The 11,549-nt window shown below is 35.3% G+C and overlaps 1 protein-coding gene across 1 annotated transcript in view; it reads right to left on the bottom strand.

Moving 5' to 3' along the window:
- Positions 1 to 425: 425 nt before the first annotated feature.
- Positions 426 to 11,549, bottom strand: part of XDH (xanthine dehydrogenase) — a 54,403-nt gene continuing 43,279 nt past the window's right edge. Inside the window, exons 28-37 of the mRNA XM_039341753.1 lie at positions 11,008 to 11,089; positions 9,877 to 9,972; positions 9,430 to 9,558; positions 8,626 to 8,700; positions 7,982 to 8,034; positions 7,013 to 7,127; positions 6,248 to 6,313; positions 4,108 to 4,296; positions 2,466 to 2,633; positions 426 to 1,732 (exon numbers count right to left, since the gene is read on the bottom strand). Of these exons, the coding sequence (XP_039197687.1) occupies positions 1,682 to 1,732; positions 2,466 to 2,633; positions 4,108 to 4,296; positions 6,248 to 6,313; positions 7,013 to 7,127; positions 7,982 to 8,034; positions 8,626 to 8,700; positions 9,430 to 9,558; positions 9,877 to 9,972; positions 11,008 to 11,089 (1,024 nt within the window). The 3' untranslated portion in view covers positions 426 to 1,681. The remainder of the gene's footprint in view (positions 1,733 to 2,465; positions 2,634 to 4,107; positions 4,297 to 6,247; positions 6,314 to 7,012; positions 7,128 to 7,981; positions 8,035 to 8,625; positions 8,701 to 9,429; positions 9,559 to 9,876; positions 9,973 to 11,007; positions 11,090 to 11,549) is intronic.

The following is an 11,549-nucleotide window of genomic DNA, read 5'->3' as shown; positions in this document are numbered from 1 at the left end:
AATGTGGTGACTGGGTTAGTTCAATAACGAAATCTTAGTGCAAATCTCAGGTTACAAATCAAATATTTCTTCTCTTTTTCCCTTAACATTTACTGTCTCATATTTAGGTTAGTACATTTCTAATTATATCAACTCAATAAGAACATCATTATTACATTTATCAATATTTTTTTAGCTTATACGTATCTTAATTACATTCAATCTTCATAAACAATCCATATCCTGTTCTTGATTTTTACTCAATTTTTAATTTCTTATCAATACTCCAATTTAACCTTTGATATTTATAATTTTCAGATTTTGGGTAACCAAAATTTCCCTTATCTCACTTCATAACAAACTATAATATCCAAAATACACATTTTATCTATTTGAATATAATCTTGTTCTATTTCCTAAGAGTTATCTATTTCCCACCATATTAAATCATCTATTTACTAACACAATATCCCCTTTTAAGTCTAATTTTTAAATATTAAATCGATAAAATCCTTATTTTCAACTGGTTTCTAAATATTTTAAGTCTAATACCAAAATTCCCCTTATCTCAACCCTTTAACTCTCTAATTGGCAATATAAAATCCCCTCTAATGAATCAAAATCACAGTTTTTTCAACCTTATTCTAGCTTTCTTCCTTTGCCAACTAGGCTTCCATATCAGTTTTAAAATGTGTGAATTTTGGACATATTCACCCTGAGTACAGAATTGCAATAATAATAATCCTAGCCTACACATAAAAGTATCATAGCACAAAATGGATAAAAGGAAAAAAATCAATATTCATGTAGCGGAGTGTTTGGTTAAATAAACACTACACTGAACAAACAATATAGGGCAAAAAATGGGAAGACAGTATTCCCTAATAAGCCCCCACAAATTGTGCTTTTGTGCAATCCCACAATCCTCAGTTTAGCCTATCCATTTTTTGACAAAATTAAACTGAAGATTATGCTCCATAGGTTGTGAGAAAAATAGCTTTCTATGATATATACACATATAGGTTACTGATATTCTGTTCATGCCAACTCAAAAGTAAGTCCCACTGAGTTCAATAGATCATAATCCCATGGATTTGGATATTGGATCATTATAGGCTTTGCATCTCCTCCCTGGGGTGATTGTCTCACTCTGACTAAGGAAATAACACTGATTTTACTCTAGCAAATTTGCAAGAATAGGAAGCTGCAAACAGGGGCCAAAAGTGCCTCTGTTAGACATTAAACTACCTCTCTCATTCTTAGTACACAAAAGGAAAAGGAAACAGTGGCCTCTCTTGACTGTCTTACCGTCTTCAGTGATCCATCCAAAAAATTAAGACGAAATTAGATGTTATGATGATGATTAATCCACTGCAGCTAAAGCTACATTTTTGAGGCTGGGTACCATGACTGCACTTGAAAAGTGAACATATACATAGTGTTTCCCTGATCTTCACTGCAAGCTTAAAGGAACCATTGCAATCTTTCTGTTCACAAAAGAAAAGTAATTTTCTCTCTCCCTTTGTTACATATAACATCTGCAATAATTTATCAACAATAACATTTTTCTTGATCAACGTCAATGCTTCCACAATTACATTATAACGCTTTCTCAATCAGTAGACACGGAATACAGTTCTGATTTCAGCTTAGAGGTGCTGCTTTGTTGGTCCCTGGAGCTAATTTCTAGAGATGTCTTCATTCATACGCTCACAGACCATGGTTTGAAAGTTCCTGGTTCAGCAGGTGGACACTAAAAAGAAAAAAAATAGGGTGAGAACAAATTATAGATGCTTCAATTTTTTTGCATTTCAAGGTAGGGCTGAAAATAGCTTCTACTTGAAATCCTAAAGTCCTGAATCAATAACACTGGACTTCATGGGCCAAGAGTCATTTTTAAGGATGAGGAAAGATATTAATTTTGTTTTATCTTAATAGTTTCTGCAGCTATGTTGAATTCAATTCATCAATCGTGAAACAATTTAAAAAAAAAGTTGTACTAACAATTGCCTGAATTTAGGAATACACTTCTCCACACATGTGTAGTTTTGTTTGCAATTGTACCCAATGTTTAAAGTTTTGCAAATCATTTTTGTAATAAAATATATCATGGTGCATTATTTCCATCAATATCTGCATTTTGATGGACTTTTCCTTAATATACTTGACTGCATGGGCAACTTCTAAAAGACTCTTATTTTAGAAAAAGTGTTCTTTAGTGTACCAGTTAAAAGACTAAAGTTCAAGTCAGAAATCTTTGTTCAAATCTTGCTTCTCCCATGGACTCGCAAGGAAATCTAGTTTGCCACGAAGATTTCAAGATCATAAATTTTGAATCCTTGAAAAGCACCATAAAATTGTTGAATGTTGTGATTACCAAGTGTTTGGGAAAGCCTTTACCAATTCAAAGCTGGGTCCTTATTCCTGTTGATCTAATGCTTAACTAATTATATTTGCAGAGGAGAATAGGAGATAAATTAACTTACCAGTTTGGTGAAGGAATCAACACAAGCATTGCGTATTCTTTCTGGAGTAGCTGGACTATCTAATCTGAATATTCCTTTCAGTCCAGATTCTTCCCTTGCAGAGACAATTGCATCTTTGATAGCATAAAATACAGAGGCTGCTAAGAACAATGGAGGCTCACCCACAGCCTGTGGAGATAAAAGGGCAAAAGGCCATGAAATCTTCCATCAAAAATGTATTTTCAGCATATAACAAGATATACATATATAATGTACCAATTCACAATTTCACTGGACCACATACTGTGGAATTACTAGGTACAGTGGTGGAAAAATGTATCTTTTGTGCATAATTTGTATGTTGTATTCCATGTTATGCTCTTATTTGACATCATCAGCTAATTTGTGAACCATCACAATTGAATAACTCCAATATGATGGAGGCAACAATGTATCCATTTTCACTTTTACAGACTTCTAATCGTATGGGAAGGAGTGCCTGAAGAAGACAGATATATATGTCTGTTAGGGAATTACTCCAGGACCAATAAGCAGTGATATTATTGATCTTGTATAATGTTTAATTAGAGAAATTAGGTATGTAAAATGCATTAGCTCAAATGGAATTGTATGTGATTCAGCATGTTGTGTGAACTTGCTCATCATATTGAGCCATAGTATTGTTTAGCTGCTATTTACAGTATTTTGTTAAGCTGCATTTAGGATTTAAAGTGGTCTCTGCATTCAGCCAAAGAGTACTTAATTAGTGGAGAAACATTTACAATATAATAAATTTTCTATGGTCAGTAAACAAAATGAGCAATTTCAGTGCATCCTGTAGTAAGGTCATTAAAATGTCTTAAGGTAAGGCAGGATAATATGGAAGAGATAAATGGAGTTGTTAACACATAATATTTACATTCCTCAGTGTAATAATATGAAAATCATTATGCTCTGGTGCTCCAACTAATAAGTTCTGACTCAGCATCGGCCTATCCTATAAATACTACAATGTTTTAGAATGGTGGGTGGAAAGAAAGAATAAAAGAGAATCATAAAAGGAAAGGGAGAAAGAAAGATATTCTTCAATGCAGCATAGAATTAATCCAGTGATATTCATCACCTAAAGCAGTGGTTCTCAACCTGTGGGTTGGGACCCCATTTGGGGTCGAATGACCATTTCACGGGGGTCGCCAAACAACGCAGTCCGCCATTTTTTTCCCCCTTTGTTTTAGCTGTGCTACTTCCTTTTATTCTATTGGCTTTTGAAAACCAATAGAATAGACTCTCTTGAATAGAGTCTAATTCTATTGGCTTTCAAAAGCCAATAGGAATTGTCTAGGCTGTTTCTGCCCTGCTGAGCCCGCCAAAAGTCCCATTCTGCAAACGGTGCTGCACCAGTTGAGTAGTCCTCGACTTACGACCGGTTGAGTAGTCCTCGACTTAGGACCAGTTGGGGGTCGCAGCATTAAAAAGGTTGAGAACCACTGACCTAAAGTATACTTGATTGTATTCTGGTTACTGACTGAAGCAAGCAAAGCAAGGTCCCATGTTGCCAATTGTTATGAAATATCTGGAATACAGAAGACATGAGAAGAATGTTCTGCACTGCATATATGTTAATTGACAAATGGAGAAATTTATTTCCCAGTGAGATATTTACCTTAGATGAATAAATGGCTTTGCTATTTGGACAATCCCGGAGAAGAGAAACATGGAACTCTGATGGAATGTCACCGAATGCAGGGATCTTGTACATTCCAGGGCCCCGTGTATACAAGTTGCCTTCTGGAGAATAGCGTAGCTCCTCCAGAGTAAACAGCCCAATTCCTTGGACAAATGCTCCCTCAATCTGAAAAAAATAAATCAAGTCCAAATTTGTTCTTTTCTTTTTTCTTCCCCATCCCTTTGGTAACCATTGAAAGATTTAAAAAACAAATATGGTACAGGTTTCTGCAGACACACTTAGGCCAGCTTCCTAAATGCTTAATTGTGACTGCAATCCTATTCCCATGTTCTTGGGAATAGGCCCACTGGGTTCATTAAGACTGTGTGTAAACTTCATCATCAAACTAATAAAACTGCTCAGTCCAAAGACTTCAGAGCCAGACGGCAATTATTTAGTGATTAAGAAAAACAGTGTTTGCAGACATTTATATAAATTGCATTACATGATTATTGCTTAAATGAGTGGCAAAGTAACTAATAAAATTATAACAAATATATTGCTTTACCATCTGTTTGTAAGCAATGATTTAAAGTGTATGATTGCTAATGCATTGGGACAGTATACTGAACTGCATTAGCAATAAATGCCAAACTTCGTTGGTCCTCCTCTCAGGTATGGCCACGAAAGGCAGATCCAATTGTTCTGTTCAGATGCTGATTCTGAAGTGCTTTTTCAGTAAGCTATTCAGATAACCCCCTCCCCTCCTCTCTCTGCCCTTTATTATGATAAGGTTGGCCTCTGTCCTGGAATCTACATGTTCCAAGGAAGTCCGTTTTGCACTTTTGCACATACAGAGTAAATGTTTGCATGATCCTGACTCAAACATATTTTGTCTTTCATGCATGCATATACATTCCTCCTGCAGACATTAACACCAAACCTGTGAGTATTAAAAGGAAACTTGTTATTTGAGTAATGTTAGTAGAAAACATGAAATGCACAGTGAATACTCCAATTCAAGTGGCACCTGAATGGGGCTTGTTTCCAAACTTTCCAAAACGTATCTATTCTAACTAATTGTAGTTATTAAGAAAACTAAACCATGTTTGTACATTTTGAAAGTGGCTTGTTTCCCAAAATCATAGATAATATGCATTAAAAAAATGTGCTCTCTTGTAGAGACAGGTGAAGTTGATGAGCAGCCAGAGACTCATGCTAAGACATTGCTATTAGACCCAAAAATGGTTAATGTCATATTGTAGATGAAAAAAGCGATGTTAATGTGTAGTTAAGAACATGAAACATAAATGTAAAAGTCCTTGTGAACAGTTCTTATCTACAAGAACAACATCTGCAGATGAGGTTTGGAGTGTACCTAATATAATAAATTTAACAAAGTTAAATGTTAATCAATACCAGTTTTAATTTTACCACATATTGAAGGTTTGGCAGCTCAAGTATGTATATATTCAACTGTACTATATGTGTAAATATGTGGTTCTCAATCTTTCTGGCTTGGGGGACCAGCAAGGGGAGGGAGCGGGGATGGTTCCCTGTGAATGGTTGGAGTGTGTACCTGCCACTCTTGAGCAAATGGAGCTTCATGCGTAAGTGCAAGCACCCACTGCTCATGCAAGTGGAGATGTGTGCATGTGCACGCTCCCCCCCTCCCCCACTTGCATGGCCCTGGTTCAAATGGGTCCTATCCCAGTAGTGGCCTGTGGTTGGGGACCCCTGTTCTAAATAATGGGTTTGTGGCATGATATTTTGTTGATAATACTCATAGTTGGCTACATATCTGAATTTAGTAATTTAGGTGAACTGCAACACAGGTTAAAATAGAAAGCTCAATTTCTCCAAAACATGTGAGCATTGTCTGAAATGAATCTACACTGTAATGAACAAACCATTTTCCATTTTCCAGCTGGCATAAAGATATATGTCATGTGCAAAACACTTGAAGGCTAACACAAACTGATAATAAATTAGCAATTAACAGTTCCCTATGTTAAAAAAGTTCACAGTACTGCTGCTGTTTATCAAGCCTTTTGCTGATTATTAACCATTTTAATCTGTCTGTTTGTATACACATCTATTTTAGCTTCACAGAGTACAGACAACTTGCACTGCTTACCTGTCCTATATCTATAGCTGGATTCAGGCTGGTGCCAACATCCATCACAACATCAGTGTAAAGATTCTAAATATCGAAACAAATAAAAGCTCAGTAAACACAAGGCTAACCACATATTAGCTAAATATGAATCACATTTGACTTGATGTTTTTATTCATATGTTTCATGGAAGAGCAAAGTTTTCATCTGAGCTGTAACTATCCAGGTCAAAATTCCTAGATATTGATGTTGACAAGACAACTCTCAGTGTGCCTTAAAGATCTCAATGCAATGCAATGCAATGCACAACACAATGCAACACAACACAATACAATACAACATAACACAGTACTTGGTGATTTAAAAAGTTATCCTGATGATAGAATTCATTGCTTAAAGCTGCAGCTCTTTGGAGTTAAGTGTCATGATGGCCTTCACAGTTGTGGAAATCTATCATCACTATGAAATTAATGATTAAAACAAAATATAGATATAAAAGATTATAAAAATTATTAAAAAGATTATAAAAATTCCACCACAAATTTGGAAGTGATTATACCAATTTCATACCCAGATGAATCCACCAAATGGTTTTTTAAAAAAAAAACAACTATATAAACCGAGTAAAAAAAAATAAGCACAGAGCAAAAGATTTACTGAAGTCCACAGAATGAATGTAAAGCCAAGACTATCTTATCCATTAAATACACTCTTAATTATTATAGAATGTTCCTCCTTACATGAAAATGAAGAAGTGCTTTTAACTATTTAGTAACTCTGCTTACCTTATGGTCACCGGTCAGACAATCTATCTCAACCACAGAACAAGCGACACCATAGGAGAAGTAATTGAAAGGCTTTCCTTCATTCTTCGAGAAGTCATAGCCAACATTAGGAATTCTTAACAGAGAGGGAACAAAAGGAGGAAAATATAAAATTAAAAGGCAATGCATAAACTAATGTATGGATATGGTCAAGGCAAGGTTGGTTTGCAAGAATAAAAAGAGATGGAGAAATATAGCATATAGTGTGGGGAAAAACTAGATTAGCTACATTTCATTTTCTTTTGTTTATGATAGCTTTGATCTCTCTGAGCTACTATTTCTCATTTTTCTGCACATTGCTGACCCCAGAAGGAGATGGCACGAAGAATGTATTAATACGCATGTACAGATTTTATTATCATTGCAGTAAAATCATTGATTGTGATTTAGTCTAATGTTGTTAGGTCAGAATATCTGAAAGTTAATAAAGTGAAGCAATATAGGGGATTCTGAAGATCCAAACATAATTCTTATTAATCAAGGGGACTGGAATCAAGACAGTTACACTTCCAACCTGGTCCCCAAAATCTGGAGGTAACATTCTGAGAGGGCCAGAGCAGAAGAATTGCTTCAGTTATTCCATGAAATAAGCTGCACTTCTTCCATTTCTTTGTTACAGCATTCTTTCTCCTTGTCCTCTGGCCTTCAGCCACAAGAACATTTAGCTGTTCTCTCTAATTCTTATGTATTATTAGAGCATGCAAATATCGTGACTCAAGACAGGACTGCAGTCTGGGATTTCAAAAAAAAGTGGAGCTAACAAGCCTATTATGTTAATAGAATGCTGATAAGAGACAACTCTATTGCATCTTCTTTATTGTAAACCCATTTTATGAAATTAGCTTATCTAAATCCCCAACAGCAGAAATAATACCCAAATTCCAAAGCTGATGACGTTTTGCAGATCTTCTCTCTGATAGTTTCACTCACCTGTAAAATCCTGTAGCTGATAAACTCACACAGTCATGATAAGCTGCTAACACCTAGTGAAAAAAAAGCATATAAAATTTTGTTGGGCTTTTCTCAAACTGGAATAATTGTAATTTCCTGAGTGGAATGGAAATGTTTCATTGAGTAGCACAAGTATTCATAAGGAAAACATTATCAACAAAACATTAAAAAAAAACTTCTTCATTAAATTTGTTTGCCGCTCATCTCACTACAATTGAAAGGCAGGAACACCCAGGAATCTGCATGGATATATCATCAGGAATCAAGCTTGATTACCATCCTGTATCAGATAAAAATACAGGACACTTTTATCACTACCACTCCTTGAATAGGGCACATCCTGTACAGACCACAATGACATGATCTGTCAGCATTAGAGCTAGGAAATGGTAGTAGTTGCCTCCCACAAAGTTCCATTTATTCTGGAAGATGCAATACAACATTAATATAGAATCAAAATGAGATATGTCTACAATATAATGAAATATGAAGCAGTTAAGAAAAATAGCATGGGAGAAAGCTAATTAGAATTTGCAAAAAAAAAAAAAAAAGGAATAGTATATATAGGCAGCACATTTATGCTATACTTCCAAAATTTTAACTTGCACCAAATGAAAACATACCCAATCTTCCCATGATCCTTTTGGGTTAGCACATCTGAATGGCTCCAATTGTTTTAAGATGGTCTGGCAAGCGTTCTAAAAAATAATCCAAAACAAAAAACATTTTGTTACAAAGATGATCTCTACTGTGCCTGCAGATTGCAGTTAAGTCTATATCGTTTTATTTGTCTGAAACTGACCTCAAATGAATAAAAATATAATGACCTGCTTTAGACCTAAAATTTCCATGTCAGGCACTTTTGAAGCAGCAACTCTCATATACTGTTGTCCTAAAACAAAATCTGCTAAGAGATTCTCAGAATGCCCACTTTTATAGTGCAAATTAGATAAACTATTTCTTGAACTCCCAAGCCAGACAGACTTGTGCTAACAGCAATGATTGTATAAGTCAAACTTTTCTAATGTGGAATTTGGCCATGGAAGCTAAAAATTAGAATTTGATACAACACATCTGGCAGATAAAAGATTATGGAAAGGTATCACAGAGATAGTTTAGAGTCTATTATTATATCATTGTTTATCTCAAATTAAGCATCACTGAAGTTTAATGACCAGTTATTATCATTCCCAATGCTGCTACTTTGATCAGCAGTAGAATTCCAGGGTCTAAGACAAAGGATTTTCCCACCAACATATTAATAATGGAACTCAGTCATTTATTTAACCATTTCCTTTTACATTAAACGTTGTATTGATAACAAATTTTTGTGATTGCTGGGGAGTGAGGTTATAGCCAAGTCAATTGTAGGGGCTCTCTGCTACAAACTGATAGCTACAAATTTGTGTATAAGTAATATTCCTTACAAAAACAGCCATCCCATTGATATCAGCACTGACAGAAGCAGCTGTTGGTGATGTATTTGGTACCGTGTTGGTGCTTGTCTCACTTATATGGATCTTAGAGGTAGGGATTCCCAGAGTCTTGCTGGCAACCTACAAAGAGAACATTGGATTCATTGTTAAATGTTAGACAGCCACAACCCAAAGAAACATAACTTTAAGAATAGCTGTTTCCTTTTTTTCTAAATGAAAAAAAAGAAAAAGAAAAAAGCAAGCCATCCTGGCTTCCATCAAATAAAAGTTATAATACAGCAAGGGAAATAAAGGGGGGAAGATACAGATTTTAATGGGGTATCTACATGTCAAGAGGCTTACAGGATTTCAGAACCTGTTATCATAAATAGATGTAGCTGAACAAATGAGGTATATATTAAAACAGCACAGGCTTTTATATACATATTCCTAATTTACCTGGATCATCTTGGTGTGCAGACCTTGACCCATCTCAGTCCCACCATGTGTAAGCAACACCGAACCATCAGTGTAAACATGTAACAATGCACCACCCTATCACCAAAATTAGAGAAATAAACTGTTAAGATCTGTTTGAAATATTGTTGTCTCTAGGGCACATTTTTAGTTGTAGTCTTCCGTCTTTCATATGCTTTCATTAGGAATCAATTGAACTGATGCCAAATTATTAATATTAGTAGCTCCATGGAATTTAATCATAAGTAGCACATCCAATCTTCAACTGTGGCTTCATCCAGACTATATAAACATACATAGAAGAAACACACATACAAAAAGGTATAGAACCATATTTTATTTACAGAGCACTATAGGGCTGAAACCTATGTGAAATTCAATCTATAGTTGAAGGCTTCCTTATTGATGAGAATCATGTTCTACTTATGAATGACCAGACACATCATTACTGAATCCAGGCCACAATGTATAGCAAGCTGGGACTATATAAATATAGATCCCCATGTTTTCAGAATTTATTAATGCAGTCGTGTAGCTGACAGAAGTTGTTTCATATTCAACTGAAGCTAAAAAAAATATTTTTTACACAAATCAGCATGCTATTAGTTTATGAAGATCTGAATTATGAGCAGGCAAAGTGAGCCGGTTCCTTCAACTAGTAGATAGAACAGCAGAAAGTTGGGCAGGAAACAGCAGCTAGGTGTTGGCAGACAGAAGTGTGAAAAATATCATGCTTCTTGTCTGCTGCTGTCAGGTATGATGGAGCATGTTGTCCTTACATTAGTGCTGATGTAGAGCCATCTTGGGCAGGTAGCAGTATCTTTTGCTTCAATCAGAAAACTCAATGTTTTGGTCCAGCACTTTAGAAAATGAGATCATAAAGATAGTTGCTGTCCTCACCTGACATCCAGTCATTCTGAAGTTCAGATAGAATCTGTCCTAATATAACTGTATACGTTTGGTGCAATCTCTATAAAAAAAAATCTGTTTCCAAAGTCTGAAAACACATGAAGCATGGGAATTCTATTTTTAAATGAAGAAGGACACTAGAGGCCCATAGGCTGTCTGAGTAAAAACAAAAAACAAAAAAAAAAAAAACGGATGCTTGCCAACCTGATTCAGAAAAGGAACTGTGAAGCTGATCCCAAACTTGGTAGGAATAATGGCTATGCCCCTCTTCTTCCAGCGATTCTTCCTGGGAAAACAGAAGAATATCAGACTGGCATGCCTTTCCAAATGCATTCCTCCTAAGCAAAGACATTATTTTGCAAAACAAATCTAGCATCCAGTCAGTAAATTTTATAAATAAGAAACATTATTACTGAGGGCAGCCTTGTAGTATTGAGTATAATGTTCAAAAGGATTCATCTAAAGTTTAAACCAGATTGTGTACAAATCTAAATATATACATTTTCACTGCATTTATATATCACAGGGCTTCCCCCCCCTTTTTTTCTTTGCATTTAACCTCGATTTATTTTTCTTTTTATCTCTGAATTTTTGAAGGCTTCTGTCAGCATTTCATAGAGAACTGGAGTAATAAACCAATGCAGCTTATCTCATTTGATCTATGATATTTTATTTTAAGCCCACAGTGGGAGTGATTCCCTAATGATCAAACCCATACAAGCTAGCTGCTTGAGGGAGATAATAAC

The sequence above is a fragment of the Crotalus tigris genome, unplaced genomic scaffold (assembly GCF_016545835.1).
Source record: "Crotalus tigris isolate CLP2741 ecotype Arizona unplaced genomic scaffold, ASM1654583v1 scf7180000017771.5222438, whole genome shotgun sequence".
In the NCBI taxonomy this organism is placed as follows: domain Eukaryota; kingdom Metazoa; phylum Chordata; class Lepidosauria; order Squamata; family Viperidae; genus Crotalus; species Crotalus tigris.
Note: the sequence above shows the minus strand (reverse complement) of the source record. Positions and strands in the feature narration are given on the sequence as shown.